General features: G+C 40.8%; 2 protein-coding genes across 2 annotated transcripts in view; one reads left to right on the top strand and one right to left on the bottom strand.

The window, feature by feature from the left end:
* The first annotated feature begins 5,239 nt into the window (after window positions 1-5,239).
* Window positions 5,240-13,321, top strand: part of NUDX14 (nudix hydrolase homolog 14) — a 44,030-nt gene continuing 35,948 nt past the window's right edge. Inside the window, exons 1-2 of the mRNA XM_090004357.1 lie at window positions 5,240-5,639; window positions 5,913-6,018. Coding sequence (XP_089860483.1) covers window positions 5,368-5,639; window positions 5,913-6,018 — 378 coding nt within the window. The 5' untranslated portion in view covers window positions 5,240-5,367. The remainder of the gene's footprint in view (window positions 5,640-5,912; window positions 6,019-13,321) is intronic.
* Window positions 6,638-7,349, bottom strand: LOC149840162 (uncharacterized). The gene is made up of 2 exons (XM_090003910.1): window positions 6,984-7,349; window positions 6,638-6,904 (listed from the first exon to the last, which is right to left on the bottom strand). Exons 1-2 carry the CDS (start codon window positions 7,347-7,349, stop codon window positions 6,638-6,640), a joined length of 633 nt encoding a protein of 210 aa, XP_089860036.1.

Here is a 13,321-nt window from a genome sequence, read left to right as displayed (position 1 = left end):
ATATATATATATATATATATATATATATATATATATATATATATATTATATGAAATATAATATAAATATTATGTATATTATATATAAAAATATGATTATACATGCATTAATAAAAATATACATTAAATATATTATAAAAAATATCATATAATATTTATTATATATAATATATTGGTAAAATACTATAAAATATAGATAGTATATACATATATTTATATATTTTATATAAAATATAAAGTTAACATGACCGGCCGAGTCACCAAGTTGACTTAGCCAAATCATGAGTCACTCAAGGACAAGCCGAGTGACGAGTCACTGGGTTTTAAAACCTTGCTGTAAGCAACTGAGTGAAATCCTGTCCTCTTTCGTGAAGTAATTTAGCTATTGCCAATTCATTTGTGTGGTTGAGGGTGTATCTCTTCTGCAAAAAAACCACCAACTGGTTGGAGTAGCTAGTGCACGTCACCTTGTGTCGGGAGGGTGCAGGTTAAAAACCTAATGGTATACTTGTATAACGGGTAGGGTCTAACCCAGCTTGCCTTTAAAAAAATAAAAATAAAACTTTTTCAACCAAAAGGATTTCACAATTATTTAGTCAAACAAGATGACTAAAATGTTCATATTCTAAATATTATAAAACAATCGATGCTTTATAACTTTTTCTTAATTGGCATTCTTGTCATATGAAATTGACGATGTCATTGAAATTTTGTTTGGCATTTTTGTAAAGTTTTGGTAAAACAAAAATGTGTTACATGACACATTGTAATTTTTTCAACTAAAGTTACCATAATAGCCTCAGCTAGGCCCATATATATATATATATATATATATATATATATATATATATATATATATATAACATGAAATATATATTTTATATAATATAAGATAATAGGCGAGGCTTGATTAGGGTAGGCCGGGGTTTTCTCAATGGGCCAGCTCGAACTGGGCTTTTGGCTGATGGGCCAGACCATTGACTGGCCCGGGCCATTGCCCACCTCTATTTAAGTCCGAAATGATTAGTCCATTGAGCCAGGGTCCAGTCCAGAATCTGATAGTGCGCACTATTACCGATTTGCCACGAGAGTATGGGAAATTCCTTTCCAACCTCAAACAATACCTCTTCAAGCATGAAAATATTCTAATAGACCAGCAGGTAATCAGTGAATATTTACGATTTGGCATTGATGAATGTTTTGACATTGGATGGGGGATTCTATGGATTTAGTCAATTCAGAAGCATGAAAACGCCTAAGCAATGCAATTACATTGCAAGAAGTCTAGCCAACATGGCTGTGGAGTGTTCACACGACTGCATCTTGGCTGTGGTTTGCAGGTTTCATCTGGAAAGACATCACCTGAATGGTCTCTTACAAGGGATTACATGTAATTCCTGGGCCTAAATAAATCATACTTTTATTAGCATTTATATGACAAATAAGATGAATAAAATATTAAAATGTTTGTGTTTGAAACACATTATATCATATTTTAATTAAAATATACAACTAAAAAAAGCTGAAGTAAATGCTCTTTTTATACAACTTACTATATGTTAAATTGAAAACCTGTAAATAAATAAACTTAAGCAAATGTTTGACTATCCAATGAATATCTTACACTTTAATTTGCACCACAGTTAACCAAAATGATGATATAGGACAGGTGTAGTAAGGTTAAGTTTACATGGTCTTGCTCTTCTATTTGCTTATTGTCTACTTTCATGAATAACAACCAGGTACGTATAAGATAAGCCCCTTAATTAGATTGCACAAAATTACAAGTCGTTTTCAGATGTAATTGAAGGCAAAGAGGAAAGATTTTGTGAGAACTCTATTTGGTAACGGGTCGATTATTTGGGTCGTTCTGTCATTGTGGTGGGCCCTTGGCTTTCATTGCATTGATGTGGATTACCTTGAGAAATAGCAATAGAGATTTTTCAGACATTTGTAATTTGTGGTCTAATCTTATAACATAAAGCATTGATTCCCTTACAAACCAATGGACCTAAACAAATAGGTCGCCCCTCCACTAAAATAGATCTATGCAAAGTAGGTGCTCTATTTAGCAATACAAGATGCCCCTGCATAATTTCTTAAATTCAGCAATACCAAGGAGGGGGCTTAAAACCAGAAAAAAAATATTGTTTTAAAAACCACTCACCTACAAGAATGAAGGAACAAAACCCATTTTTTTATAATGTTTTACATTTATCGTTATGTTTATTATTCTATTATTTTTACTTTCAATCTTGATAATGTATATGATATAAACCTTTTTTTACTATTTAGGTTATCTTATAGGTACCAGCCATATGGGTGGGCCGATTATCTAGTCCCATTTAATTGCATTAAGTTCATGTTTATTTGCCTTCTAAAAGCTGTGTACATCATCTGTCTAATTAAACAGATTATATAAAATGCCATCTTAATGAATAATAATGATACGGTGCTCCCGGAGTACCTACTCCCACCTAATAGAAGCTTTAAATTGTCACATTTCTTAAGCTTTTTAGTTGATCAGAACCTATAATTTATAAGCATTATTTAGTAGAAAACAAGTTTTGGATCTTGTGATTATAGCATATATGTATGTTTTTTAAGACCTTTAAAAATCAACTGCTCACAATGTATCAAAATTTTATGACTTAGAAAATTCAAATTTTATGTCAAAAAACATGATCCAAAACATGATTCCTATCAAATAAACTATGTTGAGTACATCTATAAGGTTTAGTTGAGAAGATACAACCTACAACCATGATTTCTAGTACGTGGGAGTAGGTACTCCCGAAGCACCTTAGCATCTTTCCTTCATGAATTATAAGAAATTATATATGTGCATCGAAAAAGTTACAAACTTGACGAGGGCTGCAGATCACATCTCCAGTTGAAAGCTCTGTAAGATGATCGAGTTGCATGCTTAACATTCGCAATGATCCATTTTTTCATCATTAAAAAAACAAGAATGGCCTCATAATCATAAGGTAACTTGTACCTAGGAGCCTAATGACGATTATTACAACTTACATATAAGCATCTAAAGTATGAAAAATTTATATTAACTGTCTCGGTTTTTAAAATTTTAAGATAAACACTGATCTTTTTCCAGAAATTGCTGGGATGATCTCTTGAGTTACTTTTTATATGATCTCTTGAGTTACTGATGTTCCCGAACATAATGGGTTGTTTGGGTAACCAAAAACCTAGTTTTAGGTCACCAACCCCCCCCCCCCCCCCCCCCCCAACAAAAAAAAAAAAAAACAGAAGACAGCCATTTTCCAGCCAGCCACCAGTCATAAAATGACCTGGCTGGTGTTGCCCTTCCCTGACGACACTGACCAAGCCATTTCCCAGCTGGTGGCTGGTCTGAAAATGGTCGGCCATGTCCAAAACAAAAAAAAATACAAAAAAACAAACCATGGCCGACCATTTTTTGGTAGGTGACTGGCCTAAAATGGCCAGATAAGTATATTTTTGGAAACCTATTGAGCTAAGTTTGAACTTTCTCCTTATGGATCTGAATTTTGGTGCAGACTTGGATCTTAAACTGAATCCAATTTGAGAAATTGTGGAACTCTTAGTTACAGGTTGATCATCTTTCCTCCTTTGCTGATCAAAGATTAACCCTGTCAAGAACTCTGACTCCTCAAATTCTTATTTTGGCATGCAATGATAAGTACATTAAATGCAATCCTAAAAAAATGAGTTTAATGGTGTAAAGACAGAAAACACATAAAAAACAAGCAAATAACCAAAAAGTTGGAAAAATCTGTACTTTTTAAATCAAATAGAAAAATGATAACAAGAAAAGTGCAAAGAAATCAAATCTTACCTCAGGCTTAGATATCTCCTTTTAGGATGATGACGAGCATGACAATAGTTCAAGAGAGTTTCACTAACCTACAGATTTAGTTAGGGTATGGACTTTAGCAAGATCTCAATATGGGTGCACTAGGTTGGCTCACACAAACAGGGTTTGGGTGATAGGACTTCTGGACTGTTGATGCTAGATCTAGGAAATTGGACTCCTATTTATAGGTTTCTACTAGAATTTTAGACCTAGTTTTAGGTGTTTCTAGGCCAAAGTATCCGGATCCAATTGTCGTGCAACAACTTGAATCTGATTGTCTAGAATTCTGAGGTGGCACACTCTATTTGGCTAATATAATTACTTAAGGGTTAAGAAAAGGCATTTTGAAAAGTTCTGGAGGCTAAGTGTAAGTTTTAGAAAGCTTCAACCTTGAAATTCTGGGTCCTAGAAAGCTTAGTTTGGCCAAAACACTTTTTTCTTGCACTAAACGAGTCCAAAATAGCAAGTTTGGGTCCAGACCACAGTCTAAACTGTTCTTCGGAGCTTTGGATCAGATCTTTTTATCTGGACGACAATTTAAAATGTCATTCAGACATTTTGATCTGAATCCACCCCTGTGGACGACAGTCTAGTTCAGACTCAATCAAAGATTCCAACTAGATCTGAATCTTTTCCATCCTAAACAACAATTGAGAAAATATAGATCTGGGATCCAAACCTGAATCCATTGTTGGTATAAAACAGTATAAAAAAACTACATCCAGATCCAAACTGGATCTAATATTAGGGTGGCACTTGAGGGAATTAGATCCGGATATATTCAGATCCAATATTGGGATGATAATTGAGGGAATCGGATCCAGATCCAATTATAGGGAGGACACTTTGTCCAGGGGAACGATTCTGGATCCAGATCTAAGGCAGATCCATTTGGACTAAAGAAATTTGTTTTAAGCATAACTTTTGATATGGGTGTCCATTTGAGGTTATTTTTTGCTCGTTCTAAAGCTTATGATATCTACTTTAATTCTTTCTTAGCTTCATAATATCATTTTTTTATGTCAAATATGCACTTGAAATAGATCTAACTATTTTAGACCTGAAAGATCGATGTTTAGGGAAAAAATCCTTTGGATAAAACTACAAGATTATGATTGGCCAACATTTGGGGTCTTTACACACATTTACCGAATTGATACATTGTTTCAAAGATAGAAGCAAATAGAGTTCTCTAGAACTATTTCTTGCAATATAAACATTGCGACATCATCATTATAGATTGCATTATTTGATGCAAAATGTATCACATATATATTTGTAGACGGATATAGTCTGCGTCCGATTGTAATCGGATATAGTCTCAGCTTGCCCAATCAGACTAAACGGGGTCGAATTCGGTCGGATATGAGATAAAAATCCGATCCATTGACATCCCTAAGTCCAGATCCCATTATTGAGTCAATCGGATCTGAAACCAGACTCGACCCGTATTTTCCTTCGGTTAGGGCAGTGGGCGTGGGAAGCAATGCAAAACGGGCCGACGACGGCGAAATGAGTTGGGCGCGGTCTCTTTCCTTGCTTCCATCGGCGCCGGCGCAGCTGCGCTCGTCCGCTTGGCTTCGCGGCTCACGGCGCGGGAGCCGATCCCTCGCGTTGCCAACGATCACGAGGCGACGAGCCTTCTGCCTCCCGCCGAGAAGCGACGCTACGATGGCCGAAGAAGAAGAAGTGAGAAGGGGAGGGCCCCGAGCTCTCACCATAGACGTGTTGGGGGAAGCCGTACGCGTCGTAGCAGCGCCTGCGCTCTCCCTCTCTGAATTCGAGTAAATGGTCGTTTTTGGTGCGCTTATTTGGGCAAATCTTTTCTTGCGTGCTCCGTTTTGGGGGTGTGTTTGGATGCAAGACGCTTATCTGCAAAAGTGGGTTGCGTTGGGAAATTTTCGTTGTGATCCAGGAAACGCAAGTTCCCGACTTGTCTTCGGTTTTCTGGATAAGTTATTGCATCCGGAGAATTTTGTGGAATTAGGAAGTTGGGTTATATCTTGAAGACCGGAGGTTTTTTTTTGGTGTCTCTATATGTGCGTGTGTTTTTGCAGGAAAGCTGTTGATTCTTTTGTGTTCAAGCAGTGGTTGAGAAATCTTCAGGGAGAGAAGGGCATCTTAGCGAGTGGTGGCTTCAGCTTGAGGGAAGTACTGATTCAGGTCTCTCTCTCTCTTGTTTTCCTTTTCTTTTTGTGGCACTAACTTGGTGATGGTAGAGCACATATGCTATTAGGTCCACCTGTTTTTTATCCTCCTATCTAAGGTGTATGTGTCAAACTTAAATGCGGTGTTTGTGTTGCGTTTTTGGTGCTCATTTGGATTCTAGGGGGGGGGGGGGCATTATGAGAATAGACAAATGCACTGATGCAGAGTTTGGGGAGGGTGATAAGTTCCTTTTAGGGTTAGGTGCTTCCAGGGAGGGATTGGTTGGATTCATGAGCGCTCTGACTTCGCAGATGGGTTTTCAGATGTAGATGTTAAGGCAGTGGACCCTGACCTGCATCGAGCTGATCCAGGTCCACCACCAGTTGATCCAGGTCCAACGTTTACTCCGGAGTCCCAGGGAGATGAGGACTCTAAGTAGGTGTGGCAAAATCTGACCTGACCCGCCAACCCGCTTCTTAGCCGGGTTGGGGGTTGGCTTAAACGGGTTCGTGTCGTAAACGGGTCGACCCACCTAACCCGTTTATTAAACGGGTCGTGTTCGTGTTAGGGGTATGCCAACCCACCAACCCGTTTGACCCATTTAATAAACGAGTTAGGCAGGTGGGTCAACCTGTCATCCCGCAACCCGAGTCCCGCCAAATACACAAACACGAATCCTATTATGGTAATTGGGTCCCATCACCAAGACCGACAGCTTCCTGAGCGAGATGCCAGTCGATGACAGCCCCGCCAGAACCCTAATCCCCCACCTGAAGTTGACAACGGCGTGCTTCCTCACCGGAAAGGCGCTCCTCGCGCGGATCTCGACACGAGAGAATAGGCCGTTGATCACGCCGTCAAACGATCCCGATGCCACCGTCGCGCTGCTCGGCCGCGACCACTCTTCCGTTCTCGCAGAACCCTAGCCAGAGACGATCGGCCGATCCTCCACCGCCGTTCTCCTCCAAGATGCCGTTTACCTCCAAACCCTCGCCCATCTTCCGGTCAAAGAAGCCGCCGGGATCATCGGAGAATCCGATCGGCGGCGATCTGGTCATCTTCTTGATGGAGAAATCGCCGGCCTGGGGGCTGAACCGGACGAAGAACTTGGGATCGCGGCCGTCGCTGAGAAGGTCGAACTCGGCGCTAATGGAGAGCGGGGAGGTAGCGGGGGAGCCGAAGGGGCCGATGCCAGTCTTGACGACGAGGCAGAACGCGTTGGAGGGGTCGTTGGGGCGGTACGAGAGGCGGACGGAGGGACCGACGTCGAGGGCGGTTGCGAGGCTCATGCAGAGCTCGGTTTCAAAATCTCCAGTCGAGACCCGTTTATTAAACAGGTTAACCATGTCGTGTCGGGTTACCCGTTTAATAAATGGCTCGTATTCGTGTTTGCCACATCCGACCCGTTTAATAAACGAGTCGTGTTCGTGTTGAGGTATGCTGACCCACCAACCCGCCGACCCGACCCGACCCGATTGCCACCCCTAACTCCAAGTAAGTCAAGGACTCTCACTGAGACTTCTGATAAGAAGATGCCTCTTTCAGGTGGGATGCCTAACATGACTCCAATCTACCATGGGAGCCAACCCAGTAAGGACTCCAAGAAGATCAATAGTTGTAAAGTCCTTCCTGGTCTTGATTATGCTCATGAGTGGTCCAATCCCTTAAGGAACTTCTCTCTTGCTTCTATAAATAAAGAGCACCTTGTCCCTCTCTGTATCAAGTATAGAGAGAGAGAGAGGATTTTCCCATGGACGTAGGTCGTGCTAGACCGAACAGACCAAACCACGTAAAACGTGTTTGCCTATACGTGTCTGAATCCTTGGTTAGCGTGAGTGTGAATCCTTTTCATGGTATCAGAGCCTTGTTAGTTCTTACGAGTTTGTGTTCATAGTGTGCTCTCTCATTAGTCGGCTGGAATGGCGTCAAGCTCGTCCTCCCTGATTTCCAATCCAGCAGTGCAATGAAATATGTTTTCCTCACTAGCATCTATCAAGTTGAACAAAGATAATTACTTGTTGAGGTGCTCTCAAATTGAGTTTGTGACGTATAGTCAGGACCAAGGTTACCGGAAGCGCCTAGCTAAAAGGGGAAGCGCGAAACGTCGCGCTTCCGAAGCGTGGGGGGAAGCGTCCCCCTTTTTTGGGAAGCGCGTTTCCCTTTAATGGGGGACGTGTTTCCCTTTAATGGGGGACACACTTCCCTTTAATGGGAAGCACGCTTCCCATCACGCTTCCCCCTCACTTCCCCTGTTTTTTTTCAATTTTTTTGTGTTTTTTATTTTTATTTTTTTCGCTTCCCCCTCGCTTTCGAGACGCTTCCTAGGTCGCTTCCGAGACACTTCCCGAATCGGTCCTAAGTGGTCCCCCGCTTCCCCGCTTCCTAAAATTTTGAAAGTGCCTTGCTTCCCGCTCCCGCTTCCCGTATCGCTTCCCGCTCCCGCTTCCTCAACTGGCAACCATGGTCAGGACCTTATCAAATATATAGATGGCTCCCCTTCTGCCCCAAGTTCGTTCATCAGAGAAGGTGAGTAGTTAAAACCCAATCCATAATTTATTTCATGAAAAGATGCTGATCAACTCGCATTGAGTTGGATCAAGACCACTGTAACAGAAGTCGTGCTGAGACAAATTATTTGTGTCCTGTTTGCCAGGGAAGTTTGGATTGTGTTAGAACAATTGTGTTAGAACAATCCTATGTTTCTCATTCCAGCATCTGTATTCTTCAATTGAAGTGTGATCTCCAGAATGTGAAAGGAGGAAAAGACCATGTTAGAATATTTAAACCATGTTAAGTTTCTTGTGTATTCCTTGTGCGCAGTTAACGAATCCGTCTCTGATGGAGACTTGGTTCAATTAACTCTAAATGGTCTCTTTCGAGTCTATGAAAGCTTTGTAACAATCGTTACTACTTCCGCTCTCAGTAAACTGCCTAAATTCTCTGAGATTTTTGATCTATTGCTAAATCAAGAAAAGTGACTTCAAATGTTGAATCTAAAGTCTCCCCAGCTAGCTGAATCATCAACAACCGTCTTCTTTTCTCAAAGAGGGCATGGTCAAGGCCATGGTAGAGGAAGAGGGGTGGGACATTTTAATCCCTTCTTCCAAAATTTTTAAAACATTGAAAACAGAGATAATCAAGGGCAGCCAAGGACATTTCAACATGATCATAAAGTTGGCCAAGTAATTTGTCAATTTTGCTGTCGCAAAAACCACACGGGTCGTACTTGTTATGACATCCCAAAAGTGTTTGCTACCATGACACTTAATAATATACAGGACTTTGCATGGTACTCCGATACGGGCACCACATATACATCAGAGCACCAGAACATGACAAGTAAGAGTGAATATCATGGGGCTGATGGCTCCATGGTAGGAAGTGACTCACAATTGCCTATTTCTAATTCATGTAATATATCTCTACAATATGAAAATAAGTTTTTTAACCTAACAAATTTCTTTCACGTGCCTTCTATTAAGCAAAACCTAATGTCTATAGCTAAGTTTTCTCGAGATAATCATTGTTTATTTTAGTTTAATGCTAATGGTTTTTGTGTTAAGGAATTACGAAACAGGACTACTCTCCTAAGAGGACAAAGTAAGGGAGAACTTTACCTATGGCCAAGAAGACAACATGGACAGGAAAATCGGTCTCTTGAAGTTAGTTTTGCTAAAGTTAGCTCAAATAAATTTAAATGTTCTGATGAAGTGTGGCAATGCAGGTTGGGTCACCCTGGGTTTAAAGTTTTGGACACTTTAGTGAACAATAAATCTATTTTTTCTTCGCACAAGAATGACCTTGAGTTCTGTTTCTCTTCCGCGATTAGTACAATTCATAAACTGTCTTTTGCTAGCGTAGATTTTTCTGTTCAAGCTCTTTTGGAGCTGGTTCATGCGGACCTCTGGGGGCCCATGTCGACGCGATCCCATGAAGGTTGTCGATTTTATTTGTTGCTTGTTGACGACTTCTCTAAATTTTCATGGCTATTTCCATTAGTTAAGATGTCTGATGCTCTTTCCTACTTAATAAATTTCAAAAATATTGTGAAAAAACAAATTGATAGTCAAATTAAGATATTCCACAGTGATGGTGGAGAAGAATTTGTCAATGAGAGCTTTACGTGTTTTTTAAATGACTGTGGCATTCAACGCTGGTTGTCTTGTCCTCACACTCCTGAACAAAATGATGTGGTAGAAAAAAAACACAGACATGTTGAAACATGGTTGACTTTATTATATCATGTCTCTTTGGATCATAAATTTTGGGTAAATGCCTTTAGAACTGTTGTATATCTCATTAACCGGCTTCCTACACCAAATCTAGGCCAAAAGTCACCATATGAACTTCTCTTAAAATGTGTGCTTGGGTATAAACATCTAAAAATATTTGGATGCACATATTATCCATATTTGGTTCCATATTCCAAGTCCCAACTTGATCCAAAGTCCAAACCCTGCGTTTTTATAGGATATGGTTCTAATTACAAAGGATACTTATGTTATGATCATGTTTCTAGGAAAATGTTTATTTCAAGACATGTCTTCGATGAGGACAAATTTCCCTATGCGTGAAAGAAAGCTTCTTACACTGCAAGAAGTGTCCAAGTAGATCTAAAGTCAGAAACTCAGTCCTATTAGGAGTTCTACCTCAATTAAAACTCCTCAAGAGAGTCACTCCATAACCTCAATACTCCTACCTAGTCCTGTTGAAACCGTGTTACTTACTGAACCGTCCCATGCATCCTTCCCTGAACCATCAGATTAACCTTGTCTTGAATATGAAGCTGTCATTGCAATCCCTTCGCCTTCCCAACCCAGCCATTCAAGTAGACATGATGTGTTCGGTCCCTCATCCTCAGGGATGGAACTTGTTGTTCATCATGATTCCTCAAGCCTAACGCCTCCCAGGACCCATCACATGGTTACTCAGTCCCAGGATGGTACATTAAAACTCAAACTATTCTTTGGCTCCAAATACCCCATTGCACTCTTAAGTGAAATAAGTCAAGAACAAGAACCGTCCTTTCGTCAAGTTGTGACTAAACCTAAGTAGTGTAGTGCTATGGAAGAAAAAATTAAGGCTCTTTATCAAAATAAGACTTGGACCCTTGTCCTTAATGATAAAGCTTCTAATCTTGTTAGGTGTAAGTGGATCTACAAGATTAAGAAGCATTCAGATGGGACCATAGCTCGGTATAAGGCACATTTAGTGGCAAATGGATACACTTAGCATGAAGGGGTCGACTACTTTGAAACCTTCAGCCCTGGTAACAAACCCACTTATGTCAGGATGGTGTTGTTTGTTGCTGTTAGTTTGGGTTGGCCTATTTATCAGTTAGATGTTAACAATACCTTTTTTCATAGTATTTTAAAAGAAGAAGTTTATATGAGCCAACCCCCTGGGTTTGAAGACAAGAATCACCTTAATTTTGTATGCAAGTTGAATCATGCCATTTGTGGCTTGAAACAGGTTCCTCAAACGTGGTTCGAGAGACTATGTGTATACCTGGAAAAGTTGGGGTTCGTTGAGTCTAAGGTCGATCCGTCATTGTTTATCTGCCATAATAAGAATTTTATATGTTTGTTCTCATATACGTTGATGATATCATTATCATCGAAATTTTTTCTGAGAATGTCACGCACGGCATTCACGATTTTGGCAGTGAATTATCTATCAAGGACTTGGGTCCTCTACATTATTTCCTTGGAATTGAAGTGGTTCACGAGTCCTCAGGAATAGTGTTATATCAGAGAAAATATATTTTGGTTCTTTTGCTCAGAACAAGCATGATAGAGTGTAAACATGTGGTTACTCTAATCATGCCTAATGTGGATCTCTCCAGGCACGAGGGGACTTTGTTGGAAGATGCCACTCAGTACAAAAGTCTCGTCGGGGTCTTGCAGTATGTCATTTTCATTAGGCCAAATATAGCTTACTCTGTCAACAAGATCTCTCAGTTTATGCATGAACCTACTGAAGGTCGTTGGGCCCATGTAAAGCGAATTCTGAGATATCTCACGGGAATCTTAAATTTGGGTCTACAAACCAAGAAATCTGAGTATCTTCGTCTATCTGTACTCTGATGCTGACTGGGCAGGTTGCCCAGATGATCACAATTCTACAGTGTCTATTTAATGTTTATGGGACCAAATTTGTTGTCATTATGCTCCACTAAACAATGTACTGTTGCCAGGTCCAGTACAAAAGCCAGGTACAAGGCAGTAACATGTGTTGTCTCAGAGCTTGTTTGGCTCAAACAACTGCTGATAGAGTTTAACGTAGTTTCAGAAGCTGCCCTTAACCTATGGTGTGATAATCTGGGCAGCCACGTACCTTGTTGTTAATCCAGTGTTCCATGCTCGAATCAAGCATATTGAGATTGACTATCACTTCATCCGTGAGGTCTCTAATAATGACATTATTGTGAAGTTTATCTCCTCTCAAGATCAGGTGGTTGATATCCTCACCAAACCACTATCAGGACCTAAGTTCAACCAGTTCAGAGACAAGCTCAATCTCAAGGTGATTGGCTTGAGGGGGCTTGTTAAGGCAGTGGACCTTGGCGTACGTTCAACTGATCCTGGTCCACCACCAGTTGATCCAGGTCCAACGTCTACTCCAGAGTACCATGTAAAGAATCCAAGTGAGACAAGGACTTAAAGTAAGTCAAAGAACTCTCACTGAGACTCCTGATCAAAAGATGCCTCTCCCAGGAGGGACGCCTAAGAGGACTCTTCTCTACCATGAAAGTCAACCCAGTGAGGACTCCAAGAAGATCAATAGTTGTAGAGTTCTTCCTAGTCTTGATTATACTCATGAGAGGTCTAATCCCATAATGAACTTCTCTCTTGCTTCTATAAATAAAGAGCACCCCTTCCCTCTCTACGTCAAGTGGAGACGGAGGATTTCCCCATGGATGTACGTCGTGCTAGACTGAACCACGTAAAACGTGTTTGCCTATGTGTATGTGGATCCTTGATTTGCATGAATGTGAATCCTTTTCAGTAGAATGTCAAATGGCGCCCACTTGCAGGCGGGGGGTCCAGGGGGCCCGCCCCTGGCGGGGGGCAGTGCCCCCCCCCCCCCACCCCCCCAAGTTTTTTTTTTAAATTCCGCAGCACATTTCATAGGGCAATTTTAAAAAAAAAAAAATCCAAAAAAAAATGGACCGAAATGACCCTGGGTGCGGTCAACGCACCCAGGGTCGGGTTGACTGCACCTGGTGCCGCACCCGCGTCGAGTCGCGTCGACGCGGGTGCGGCACCCTGCTAGCCGAATCCCTGTTACATAGCTTACCGGTTCATGCGTCTTTACC

This window comes from Nuphar pumila, chromosome 4 (assembly GCF_984573655.1).
Source record: "Nuphar pumila chromosome 4, dmNupPumi1.hap1.1, whole genome shotgun sequence".
Lineage (NCBI taxonomy): Eukaryota > Viridiplantae > Streptophyta > Magnoliopsida > Nymphaeales > Nymphaeaceae > Nuphar > Nuphar pumila.
This window is presented reverse-complemented; position numbering and strand designations above follow the sequence as displayed.

Coding starts and splice junctions, on each gene's coding strand:
- LOC149840162 (XM_090003910.1), bottom strand. CDS start 7,349: ATGGTTAACCTGTTTAATAAACGGGTCTCGACTGGAGATTTTGAAACC. Junction 6,905..6,983: donor AGATGGGCGAGGGTTTGGAG/GTAAACGGCATC, acceptor AGAACGGAAGAG/TGGTCGCGGCCGAGCAGCGC.